Genomic DNA, 13898 nt, shown 5'->3' with positions numbered 1-13898 from the left:
TGTTTAAAGAATTCAATAAGGAAACAAGTACTTCACCTTGAGAAGAAGCAATCATTTGATCTGGGTCTAAAAGCACAGGGATGATTTGGCTATGCGGGGATCAGGAGAGAAAAAACAAGATGAATAACGTAAAAATGGAAAAACATTTAATTAAAAATGTATAACTGAGGAAATCACAGAGCATCAAAGAAAGACGAAGCAACTCCATTTGGCTACAACAAGATCTACGTGGAAGAATTTAGAAAGTTGAAAATTAAACGTAAACTGGAACTAGGGCTAGAATATAAATGGCATTCAATCTCAAATTAAGGCATTTGAAATAAAAGCATCTCAACTATGCTGAAGGAGGAAAACCTGGTGAAAGTACATAAAATAAATTAGAAGATGGAGAAAGGATATGTGGATAGACAGTCAGAAGGCTAATACAGCAGTCCAGGCAAGAGATTAACTAAAGACCTAAACTACAGTAATAATAAGAACTGGAGAGCAAGGAAGTGATACGAGATTTGACTGCAATGGATCAACAGAAATGGTTGTTGGAAGCAAAGTAGAGGAACAATTACAAGATAACCTACATGACTGGAAAGATGAAGATATTGTTAATATAAATGGGGAAAAATATCAGCTAATGAGACTAGGAAGTCAAGTGCAACAAGAACTCCTCCATTATAGTGAAATTCTAACTTACTTTTACTTGCACGTATGTGTGTCTGTAGATAAGACAGGTATACATATATTCACATAGATGCACTTATGTTTTTTGCAGAAAGAATTATACACAAATAAATTGTACACAGCTTATAACTGGTATCTTGACAGTTTTGAAGCTTGTCAGGAAAGAATGTTTAAACATAAGTAATAAAATGTAACAAATACTGAAAAAGTATATCTACTTTAGAGAAACAATACACTTAGACAAAGATAGTTTCTCTAAAGATAATCATATTCCATTCTATTCAACTCTGACACAAAGAACTAATTTTACTCATTATTGAAAGAGCTCTTTAATAAAATAAAAAAGAATGTAATGTTTCAAAAGTTCAAGCCATAGTTTACACTTACTCTCTGTAACTCCCATTTCTCAATAAGGTGTTCCACTTCACCACCAAGAACTGTGGTGTTAGAGTCATTCAAGAGCAGGAATCCATTTTTTATGTCAACAATGCCTGAGAGCTTAACTTTAGTTCCAGGTGGTGTGTTCAGGCTAAAGCAAAGAGAAAAGTGTTAAAAACATATTGAAGCTGAGAACACATGGACACAGGGTGGGAAACAACACACACTGGGGCCTGTCAGGCAGTGGGGTAGTGGGAGGGAGAGCATTAGGAAAAACAGCTAATGCATGCTGGGCTTAATAGCTAGGTGATGGGTTGATAGGTGCAGAAAACCACCATGGCACATATCACCTATGTAACAAATCTGCACATCCTACACATGTACCCTGAAACTTAAAAAAAAAAAAAAAAAACAAAAAAACACACACACGTTTGAAGCTCTTTCCCAAAACTGGAATTCAGTCTTATATTATGACCTAATCAGGTTCTTCAAAATGCACTAACACCAAAACTAATTTTTCAGGAGGCTGACTATATCATGTGAATAGATCACCAGAGAGGAAGTGAGAAGACCAGGAACAAGATTTTTTTTTTTTTTTTTAAAAGACAGAGCCTCCGTCACCCAAGCTCCTCAAGTGCAGTGGGCAGTGGCACAATTTTGACTCACTGAAACCTCTGTCTCCCAAGTTCAAGTGATTCTCCTGTCTCAGCCTTTCGAGTAGCTGGGATTACAGGCATGCGCCACCACGACCAGCTAATTTTTGTATTTTTAGGAGAGACAGGGTTTCACTATGTTGGCCAGGGTGGTCTCCAACTCACGACCTCAGGTGATCCACCTGCCTCAGCCTCCTAAAGTGCTAGGATTATACGCGTGAGCCACTGTACCTGGCCAAGATTGTCATTTTCTATCTCAATGACAAAGAAATGAGGTTTAGTCTTCACTTGCAAAAGAAAAAAAAAGGTGGACAATAACCACGTCACTAAGCTGTGATAAAGACATGATAAATAGAATAAAAATATAAAATACTTTTTCAACTATGCTATGCTATATAAGATCTGACATTTCTTCCCTCTGAGCTTTAGCTGTGTACAGAAAAAATACTGTTTTTTGGTTACAAAGTTGAATTTCAATACAGAAGATATCTGACCAGTAATAAACCTAAAAATTTAACATCTATATGAGCCATAGTGATTTATACAAAACAATGCTCTTTTTTTGTTCACCATCAAGTCAAAGATCAAATGAAAGTTATTTATGCACTAACTTTAAAAGGATTTTTATATGCTAATTTTTAAGCTATTTATATATTAACTTTAAAAGAACATTTCTATAGTAGGCTAACTATCAGATTTGGGGCAAACATTACACCATGACTCTTCTTATAGAAAACCAGAGACAAAATGTTTACCCTCTTAACCCTGTGGCAAAGGAAAACAAGGAAAGAAATCCATGCTGTCACTTAGGTCTGTTCTAAAATAAAAGCATACACACCAAGCCCCACCCCATCTCTTCTCACATACAGCAAGAAGTACTGCAAATAGTACTTCTAAGGTAAATACTTAGGATAAATTAGAAAATTATTCTGAAATGGCTTTGCATTGTTCACATCTTAAAACCTCATAAAATTCACCACATGCTAATATATGCAAGAGCAAATCAGTAAGAATGCTAATATCACTGGCCTTTTTTGGAGAAAGATAACTAATAAAATAATTATTAACAAGAAGAAATAGAGGATGTCTGATTTTAAAGCTTCAAAGAGCCCAGAGTAAGATAGATTACATATTAAAAATTATTCTGTACATCTTGCATATATACAATTTTTATACATCAATGCTATCTCAATAAAGCCATTAAAAAATTATTTTGAGGGCCCCAAGCTTAATCATTTTTAGTGATCAATCACAACTGACAAAACAAATGGTCATGAACAGCCTTACCTAACCTAACCCTTAAGTAGAGAGCTGTGGTGGTAAATGTAGTAACCATCTATTACCGTTCAAGATCAGCAACAGCTGAATACAATTACAATAGTGAAGAAGCATTCCCAATTCCAGACAATCAGCAAATTCAGATTTTCATAACTCTTACAGTCAATGTATAAGGATAAATAAAAATAAGTACCAAGGACACCAGGCTATTGTACTCTTTACCTCCAAAGAAATTGCTAATGAATTAGATCATTTACCTAAGACCTATGTAGTCAAGTTATTTGAAGCTGGACCTACAATTTCACTGAAACAATTGATAGTCTGACCAGATTAAATTCAAGTTCTATTCTCACAAAAGGAATTAGGGGCTAAATTTTTATTTTTGTGTTGTCATAATTATACATATTTTGGGGGTACGTGTGATATTTTGACACATATATACAATGTGTAATGATCAAATCAGGGTAAAAATGAGATATCTATTACCTCAAACATTTATCTTTTCTTTGCGAGAACATTACGAATCTACTCTTCTAATTATTTTGAAATATTCAATAAATTACTGTTAACTATAGTCACCCTATTATGCCACTGAACACTAAATCTTATTCCTTCTATCTAACTGTATTTTTGTACCCATTAACCAACCCCTCCTTATCATTCACTCCCCACTATCCTTCCTGGCTGCCATTTTACTATCTCCAGGAGATCAATTTTTTTTTAGTTCCCACATGAATGAGAACATGCAATATTTGTCTTTCTGTGCCTGGTTTATTTCACTTAATACAATGCTCTCCAGTTCTATCCCTATTGTTGCAAATGACAAGATTTCATTCTTTTTTATGGTGGAATAATATTCCATTTTGTGTATGTGTGTGTGTATACACACACATATACATACATACATATCACGTTTTCTTTATCCATTCAACCAATGATGCACACTTAGGTTGATTCCATATCGTGGGTATTGTGAATAGTGCTACAATAAAAGTGGGAGTGCAGATGCTTCCTCAATATGCTGACTTCCTTTCTTTTGAATATATATCCAGCAGTCAGACTGCTGTGTCATATGGTATTTCTATTTTTAGTTTCCTTAGGAACCGCCATACCGTTTTCCATGGTGGTTGCACTAATTTACATTCCGATCAGTGGTGTTTGAGCATTCCCCTTTCTCTGCATCCTCAACAGCATTTGCTATTGTCTTAGTCTATTTGTGTTGCTATAAAGGAATACCTGAGGCTGGGTAATTTATAAAGAAAGGTTTATTTGGTTCATAGTTCTGCAGACTGTACAAGCAGCATGGCATCAGCATCCAATTCTGGTGAGGGTTTCAGGTTGCTTCCACTCATGGCAGAAGGCAAAGGGGTACATGCAGATCACATGAAAAGAGCAGCAAAAGAGAAAAGAGGGAGGTGCCAGGCTCTTTTTAACAACCAGCGCCCGCAGGAAGTAATAAAGAACTCACTCACTGCAAGGATGGCACGAAGCCATTAATGAGGGCTCTGCCCCTCCATGACCTAAATACTTCCCACTAGGCCCCACCTCCAACACTGGGGATCAAATTCCAATATAGGGTTTAGAGGGTCAAATATCCAAACTATAGCAGTTATCTTCTGTCTTTTTGATAATAGGCATTCTAACTGTGTGAGATGATCTCTCATTGTAGTTTTAGTGATGCTGAGCATTTTTTCATATGCCTGTTGGCCATGTGTATGTCTTCTTTTGAGAAATGTCTATTCAGGTCTTTTGTCAATTTTTAATTGGATTTTTTGTTTGTTTTTGTTTTTGTTTTTTGCTATTGAGTTATTTGAGCTCCTTATATATTCTGGATATTAATCCCTTGTCAAATGGATAGTTTGCAAATATTTTCTCCCATTCTGTAGGTAGTCTCCTCACTTTGTTCATTGTTTCCACTGCTGTGCAGAAGCTTTTTAGTTTGATTTAATCCCAATTTTCTATTTTTACTTATGTTGCCTATGTTTTTGAGGTCTTATCCAAAAAATTTTTGCCCAGACCAATGTCTTCAAGCATTTCCCCAATGTTTTCTTCTAGTAATTTCATAGTTTTAGGTCTTATCTTTTTTTTTTTTTTTGAGCCAGAATTTTGCTCTTGTCACACCGACTGGAGCGCAATGGTGTGTTCTCAGTTCACTGCAAACTCTGCCTCCTGGGTTCAAGCGATTCTCCTGCTTCGGCCTCCCAAGTATCTGAGATTACAGGTGTGTGCCACCATGTTTCACCATGTTGGCCCAGCTAGTCTTGAACTCTTGATCTCAGGTGATCCGCCCGCCTTGACTTCCCGAAGTGCTGGGATTACAGGCATGAGTCACCATGCCCAGCCACATTTAGGTTGATTTTTGTATATGGTGAGAGATGGGAATTTCATTCTTCTACATATGCTAGTTTTCCTAGCAGCATTTATTAAAGAGACTATCCTTTTGCCAATGTATGTTCTTGATGCCTTTGTTGAAAGTGAGTTGGCTGTAAGTATGTGGATTTATTTCTGGGTTCTCTATTCTGTTCCATTGGTCTATGTGTCTGTTTTTATGCCAGTACCATGCTGTTTTGGTTACTAAAGATTTGTAGTGTAGTTTGAAATCAAGCAACGTGATACCTCCAGCTTTGTTCTTTTTACTCAGGGACTAAAATTTTAATACAATTTTTACTATCACCTTCAGAACCATAATTAATTCTTATTCAGAAAGTATATTTTGGTTTAGTTAATATTTTCATTGGCACCCAAAGTTTCCTTTAATCTCACTTCATTGTAATAATAATAATAATAATAAAACCTAGCAAGGGGCAGGGCAGGAGGTAGGACAGAAAAGTAGAAACAAGCACCTCAGAGAAATGCAAAGCCCATGTAAGGTAACACATCCGTATTAGCACCTGGTTTATCCCATCTAGAGAGTTGTTTCACCTTCCTTCTAAGATAACTATAAACTTACTTTGTATAATGTCTTCCAAATTGTTTACCTGTAAGAACTATTTTGTCAGCTGCCATTTTTACGGCACCAAAAGTAGGCATGCTGCTTCAATGATGAGTGAAGAGCATACGACGATAATTTTTTCAGTTTTCAAGCTGCAATAAATTCAACAAGGGATGACAGTAGACAGCACTGGGCAGATTGGGCAGTGACACTCAGGGCTGACCTTGTGTTTTTATTCCTCAGAGAAATATACAGCCATAAAATCAGAGAATGAGCCATTACATGGCAAGTCTTTTTTCTGAGTCATCTGTGAGCTCCCTTGCAAGGGGTGTGACTGAATTCGTCATAGGAATTTGAAAAGCTGTTTCTACACAAAAGTATGAATCCTACTCTTCAAAAAGAAGACAATATAATCACAATGTCAACAAATCTCCCTTTGTGTATAGAAATCAACATTTTAGACAAACATATCTTCTGAGGAGGGGGCCTCATTTACCAGAGGCAGACACCAGATGAAAGAAGAAAAAAGAAGGGAAATCACTGAAAAGGTCATACAAGGCCTCAACCTACCACATTTCCTCTCGCGTATCCACTGTTCTAAATCACCTAAGCTCCACCAAATGTAACTTCTCACTCTTTCTGTTGTCAGAACACTGTGTCTCTGCATGTGCTATTCCCTCCCTGCACCTTAAAAATACCTACTCATATTTTAACCCCACTCCTGGTTACCCCAGGCAGAAGTAATTTTCGAGACTCTTAGTCCTTTCAGTTTATATATGTCTTACAATATTTGTATGCCTATGTGCCTACTTAATTAGCATATGAGCTACTAAGAGGCTGAAATCTAAACCTCATTTACCTTTGTACCTCCAGCACTGGATTAAAGGGCTGGAATACCTGATAAATGCCTGCTCAAGAGAAAAGTATGGTATACGAGTTTATATTAAGTGAAAAAGCTTAGAGGAGCCCGAGCTGCAAACGTGAGTGTATAAAATGACAAAGAAGACCAAAAAAGGCAGGTGGGAGGAGGGCTGCAAATGTCCAGTGAAAGTTTCCACCTCAGAAAACAGAGCTCAGAATGGCCAAATGGAAATATCAAGAATAGAGGGGACAATTTCCCTTCCTTCTCATTGTTTTTGTCCATTCCATTGGGCATGGCTCTAAAAGTTTCTTATTAAAATAACCAAACAAAGGGTTTGGAAAATCATTCCCAATGATTTCCTAGGAAATGGCTAAAGTCAATCACAAACCTCCCTGACTTCAATCATTTCCTAGGAAAATTTATTAGCCTATAAAACTCTGCAAGAACATTAAACAGCGTGATGAACACACTATTATACACACAGCTACTGAACTGTCAAGGATGAAACCGTATTTTTAAAAATTCTGTTTGTTCTAACAATCGAGTGACCTAAAGTATCTGACAAAACTGAAAAGATTACTTTCATATAAGAACGACGTAAATTTGTTTTTATAATTAACATTCAATCAAGAAGTAACTATATACTTAACTATTTTTTAATTTATTTTTATTTTATATATATATATTTTTGAGACACAGTCCCACTGTCACCCAGGCTGAAGTGCAATGGCATGATCTCAGCTCACTGCAACCTCCGCCTACCAGGTTCAAGCTATTCTCCCACCTCAGCCTCCCAAGTAGCTGGGATTACCGGCACCTGCCATCATGCCTGGCTAATTCTTGTATTTTGTAGAGACAGGGTTTCACCACATTGGTCAGGCTGGTCTTGAACTCCTGACCTCGGGTGATCCGTCCCCCTTGGCCTCCCAAAGTGCTGGGATTACAGGCTTGAGCCACCACGCCTGGCCATATATTCTTAACTATTTTTATACAGGTGAAGCAGAAATGCAGAAAAGCTCTATAATTTCATCTGAAAAACTGTAACACACAATTAAGGGTCCATTCCTCCTTTTCAAAATTCTTAAGTTATTCCAATTAAATAGCACCTTCAACATTCTGTAACAAAGACACAAAATAAAGTGCCAATCACCTTATTTTTGACATATAACTAAATTCTACTGCTGTGCAACTTATATGACCATCAGTCATCTGTAATCGCAGCATCCTTGGTGCAGCCTGAGATTCTTCATTATCCTTTGGTGCAGCAACATTGCGAATTTTTTGAATTTGCAAAACACATGGACCTTCGAGCTGTCAAAACAGAAAAGAATAAAAATCACTTTCTAGTCATGAAACTCTATTCAGGGCTGTGTTTTCATTTATAGTGTTTCTCTTTTCCTTAATAGTCATGCTTTATGATTTATAATAACTTCAATTAAGATTGAAACTGAAATTATATATTATCAAGTTTTTTCTTTGTTTTGGTATTGAAAGAGAAAACTTCAAAAAGGTCTCCTGAAGAACAATTTTGTTTTAATAATTCTGAATTCATTTTCAGAAGGTAATGAGAAAAGAAAACCCTAGGAAAACAGTTATATTTCTGGATGAAAGGTATATTTATTGCTGTTGTTAGTCTTATGCACTCTAAATCGTACCCATAAATCCCACTTCTCCCTCCTTTTACATTAAGGGACACCTTGAAAATAAAGAACTTTGCAGTTTTTTTAAGGGAATCAAATTTATGGCAGCAGTCCAAAAGAATGCTTTCTGGACAGAGTGTGGTAGCTCACACCTGTAATCCCAGCACTTTGGGAGGCCGAGGCAGGTGGATTACCTGAGGTCAGGAGCTTGTGACCAGCTGGGCCAACATGGTGAATCCCCGTCTCTACTAAAAATACAAAAATTAGCTGGGTATGGTGGCATGCACCTGTAATCCCAGCTACTTGGGAGGCTGAGGCAGAAGAATTACTTGAATCCGGGAAATGGAAGTTGCAGTGAGCCGAGATCAAGCCATTGCACTGCAGCCTGGATGACAGAGCAAGACTCCGTCTCAACATAACAACAACAAAAGAGTGTTTTCTGTTCAGAGACATCAAGTTTAAAGTGCTCCCTCTCCTGGTATACATGAAGCATACAATACCACCAAAACTAAAAAGTTGAAGAAGTATGAGTTGTAACTGACATATTTTCACATTTTCCTTTTTAAAATAAAAACTTTAATTTAACTTCCATATTAAATCTAATGCTGTATTATATGTGTTGGCCAAATTTCAATCAAAGATAAAAATAAAACAAATATACTTAGAGCAAAGTTGAGAAATAACAGTAAAATCTGCTTACGTGTCTGAAAAATAAATTTAAAGTGGCAACTTCTACATCTTAGGGGAAAAAGGCTGTTTCAAAAATAGGCTTTTAAGTAAAATATTTCTGTGCATATTAATTTATATTTTCAGCAAAGAGAAATGTGAAATGATGGACAAATATTTACACTACATTTCCTAAGCAAGCATGTTCCTAAGTTGAAAAATTTCTACTCCATATTTATCAGTATTTTGCCTAAAAAAGGAGTAATTTTGTTATTATAAATTTAGGCCTAGAGAATATAATTGGAAAAGATAATCTAAAATTTCATCTAATTTTCACTTACGAAAAAAAATTCCAAGTTGAAGCAAGTCCGAAACTGTTAAGAAGTATAGATAAGCTGCTAATTCAGGATGAACTTTTTATTTGGCTTTTGTTAATGCCATTAAAATAAGGACATTTAAATTAAATCACAGGCATGTTATGGTTATTATAGCTCATAATTCTGTTTATTTTGGTATCCCATATTTTTAGCCTAGGCATTGACAAATATCTAGCCTATGCTGTCCAATACAATCCTCCAGCCACATGTAGCTATTTAAATTTTCACTTAAAATTAAGTGAAATTAAAAATTGTTCAATCGTACTAGCCACATTTCAACTGTTCTATATATGGAGAGCACAGAGTTAGACCACTTTCATCATTGCAAAAAAAACCATCACACAGTTGGTGATGATCTAGGCCTACATGTTCCAAAATGAGACTCATGCATCCTAGGCACCGCACTTCCATTCAAATGTAGGAGGGAAACATTTGTTTTTATTTAATGTTTAGTAGTCAAAAAAATCCAACTTTACCAATATTTGATATCTGGAGCAACCATGGCACCCTTATTCAATCCATACAACACAGGTCACTAGGCATCTTCATGGAATTTTGGGAGTTCTACGTCCCCTGAGTGTTGGCATGACACCTTCTCTTGTTTGCTTTCAATGTGTTGTGACAAACTGCCTTTTCTTTGTACAGTCAAATGGACATATGTATTACATTACCTAGTTTTACTCACTATTGCTCACAGAGTGGACATGTCACTTTAAAAGATTCTGTCAAAGGAACACAAATTGAAGACAATGCCATTGATGCAAACACAGGGCAGGAATAGGACTATTTTGGTGATCTCCTACATCTGGTTGACTATGAGAACAAAGATCTGGGGAATGAAGGATAAGGAGGAACACCTGCCCCCAAATGCGGATTTCCAAGCAAGCAGCAAGTTTACTTATTTAATTAATCCAACTCCTGGCCTCTCCACCTCTTTTAGTGGGTTAAATAGTGGCTCCACCAAAAGACAAGTCCACCTAGAACCTATAAATGTGACCTCGTTTGGGAACAAGGCTCTTTTCAGATGTAATTAAGGTAAGGATCTAAAGATGAGAACACTGTGAATTACAGTGGGCCCTAAAGCCAATGATGAGTGTCCTTAGAAGAGAAGGGGAAACAAACACAGACAGACAGAGTATAAAGACCATTTGAAAATGAAGGCAGAAATTAAAATTATGCACCTACAAGCCAAAAAAGGCCAAGGACTGCTACAGCTACCAAAAGCTAGGTGAGAAGCATGAAAATGATACTCCCTCAGAGCCTCCAAAAGGAACCAACCCTGCTGACACTTTAATTTTAAGCTTCTGGCCTACAAAACTGTGAGAAAATAAATTTCCATTGTTTTATAGCCACCAAGTTTGTGGTAATTTGTTACAGCAGCCTCAGATAACTACTATACCCACTTATGGAATGAGTTACCTGATTGCGAAGAAAATACTGTATATTGGCCTCAGCCTCACTCATCTTCCTCTTGAGATCTAGCCTAGCTAGGGAACATGAGGGAGGGGGCACTTATTCAGCCTCCTCACCGGATTGGCACTTCTACGAGTGAGTGTACAAGCCTACATGTTCTGTGGTTCAGTTAATGCGTCCATTTGGCTGTCCCACTAAGCCACATCTTCAAAATACATTTTAATCAGTAATAAAGTTATTTTGGTCCACATATGCCACTCTTGTTAACTGGTTCAAAAGCAAAGTAGAAAAGGAGGTATTATTTATTAGATCCTCCTGAGAAACCCACAGATTTTACAGAATCTCTTGTCACTTCTTAATTTGAATCATCAAGCCTTAAGTTAGTAGTTCCACAATTCAGAAATATTCTATGAGTAAACCAGTAAATATAATGATTTTTTTCATTATTCTGCTTACAATATTCAGTTTCTTATACTCTGTAGTTAAAACATAGGGAAGTAATGGACCTAGATAAAATATACATAATAAAATTTTTTAAATGTTATGGTTCTAAGATCCTAAATCCTAAATCTAAAATCATCTTAAGGCTGGGTGCAGTGACTCACACCTGTAATCTCAGCACTTTGGAGGATGGAGGTGGGTGGCTCGCTTGAACCCAGGAGTTTGAGACCAGCCTGGGCAACATAGGGAGACCCCATCTCTACAAAAAATACAAAAATTAGCCAAGCGTGGTGGTGTGTGCTTGTAGCCGCAGCTACTTGGGAGGCTGAGATGGCAGGATCTCTTGAGCCTGGGAGGTGGAGGCTACAGTGAACCACGATTGCGCCACTACATTCTGGCCCAGGTGACACACACACACACACACACACACAAAAAGGTGTCTCAAAAAAAACATCTAAAACATCCACAAAAATAGACAAGAATTAATTTCTAAATCTTTCTTCAACTACTGTTAAGAGCAACTCCAAAGTAAAAAAAATACCAATTTCAAATGAAAATAATAAAAAGGATTAATCTTGATCACCCAAGTCTTCTTTAATGTCTGATTTTCTCTTTTGTATTAGTAATAAGAAACAATCAAAAGAAATTACTCTAAAAAATTTTAGTGGCTTAGAAAGATGTATCATTGCACCTCCAGGTAAGCATGTCTAACTCTAATAAACAATATTAAGTATCTGCTAGAAATATTCTCTCAGGCCATTAATCCAGGCATCATTCCTTCTTCTCCTGAGGTAGACGAATACCTCTGTCATCTAAACTCCTAACTAGTCATACCAACTGATATGAAATATCAGATTTAAATGGTTGTGTTAATTTATTAATTTATTGATCATACTAAATAACATTCTTGTGTATCAATCAGACTCCAAAGTTTGGATGACAGGGGATTAATTCTCTACAGTATAATCGCATCTGGATAAACACTTAAAACAATTTTTTTTTTCTTAACTCTAGAAACCATTTAAGACACTTAACCTGAAAATACATGCCAGCCATTTATTTTTGTAATCTTTTTTTTTTTTTTTTTTTTGAGACGTAGTCTCACTCTGTCACCCAGGCTGGAGTGCAATGACTTGCTCGTGGCTCACTGCAACCTCCGCCTCCCAGGTTCAAGTGATTCTCCTTCCTCAGCCTCCCTAGTAGCTGGGATTACAGGTGTGAGCAACCACACCCAGCTAATTTTTCTATCTTTTTTAGTAGAGATGGGTTTCACCATGTTGGCCAGGCTGGTCTCGAACTCTGGACCTCAGGTGATCCACCCACCTTGGCCTTCTAAAGTGCTGGGATTACAGGCGTGGGCAACCATACCTGGCCTGTTTTTGTAATCTTATTAATTCTCTTGAGAAAGAAATTTCTCAATCTGTATACCTAACAACATAAGCATCACACTCTCCATCAACCCTAGAAACAAACCATACACCCAAAAGGAATATATGAGTATGATTCAGTTCCAATCAATGTTCCACCATTATTGCAAAGTAGATTAAAATTAAGAGAAAATGAAATAGTTTCATCTTCCATAGTTCTTTTATCTACTTAAAGTCTTAATTCATTTCCTTCTCTACCCCATCACTACTTCCAAAAGCATATCCAGTGGCTTCAGGGGAGATTTCCTAGGGATCATTTTTTCATCCATTCTTTTATTTCAAGGGAGGTTTCTGACTAAATTATTCACATCTTTACCTTAAGGCCCATTGCCCTTAACAGGGCAATGTTTCAAGAAAGCTGCCTTGGAAGAAGAAATACTAATTCTGCCTATATCTGCTTTAAAAGCCTGAAAGATAAGCTTTAAATAGCACTTATGACGACCTCTTTTTTACCTACTTTCTCTGTCAAAACATCTCTTAGTATCATTTCAACACAATTTGACTTTAATAAATAAATATAAGCCAGGTGTGGTGGCACACGCCTGTAATCCCAGCACTTTGGGAGGCTGAGGTGGGCGGATCACCTGAGGTCAGGAGTTCGAGACTAGCCTGACCAACATGGTGAAACCCCGTCTCTACTAAAAATACAAAATTAGCCGGGCGTGGTGGCAGGCGCCTGTAATCCCAGCTACTTGGGAGGCTGAGGCAGGAGAATCACTTAAATCCGGGAAGGAGAGGTTGCAGTGAGCCAAGATCGCGCCACTGCACTCCAGCCTGGGCAACAAGAGCAAGACTCCGTCTCAATCAATCAATCAACCAATCAATCAATAGAGGTGGGATAGGAAGAGAGAAAAAAATAAAGTCTGATTTGTCACATACACCCTGTACCATTCTACGTGGTATCAGACCCAAGAAAACAAAAATAAAAAAAAAAAAAGAAATATATATTGTTAGAAATTTCAGAAACATTCCCAAATGTCATCCATGTACACATCTAGGGTGAACCCCAATTTGGGCTACATTTCCCTCCAAAGAAGATGTTTGCTTCTGGCAGTAACAACACTGCAACTAAGAGTTTCTGCTTTGGGCTGGTGGCCAAGGGGCAAAGTTAACCTTAGCCAGCACTTTAACTCACTGTAAGTCAAGTAGCACCCCC

General features: G+C 37.1%; 1 protein-coding gene across 9 annotated transcripts in view; it reads right to left on the bottom strand.

Moving 5' to 3' along the window:
* The window catches only part of TDRD3 (tudor domain containing 3), a 177336-nt gene that overhangs the window by 105195 nt on the left and 58243 nt on the right, over positions 1-13898 (bottom strand). For all 9 annotated transcript variants that reach the window (XM_031001379.3, XM_031001378.3, XM_055360748.2 and 6 more), the window contains exons 4-5: positions 7929-8089; positions 1063-1204 (exon numbers count right to left, since the gene is read on the bottom strand). In XM_031001379.3, coding sequence (XP_030857239.3) covers positions 1063-1204; positions 7929-8089 — 303 coding nt within the window. The remainder of the gene's footprint in view (positions 1-1062; positions 1205-7928; positions 8090-13898) is intronic.

Source organism: Gorilla gorilla, chromosome 14 (assembly GCF_029281585.2).
Source record: "Gorilla gorilla gorilla isolate KB3781 chromosome 14, NHGRI_mGorGor1-v2.1_pri, whole genome shotgun sequence".
NCBI lineage: Eukaryota > Metazoa > Chordata > Mammalia > Primates > Hominidae > Gorilla > Gorilla gorilla.
This window is presented reverse-complemented; position numbering and strand designations above follow the sequence as displayed.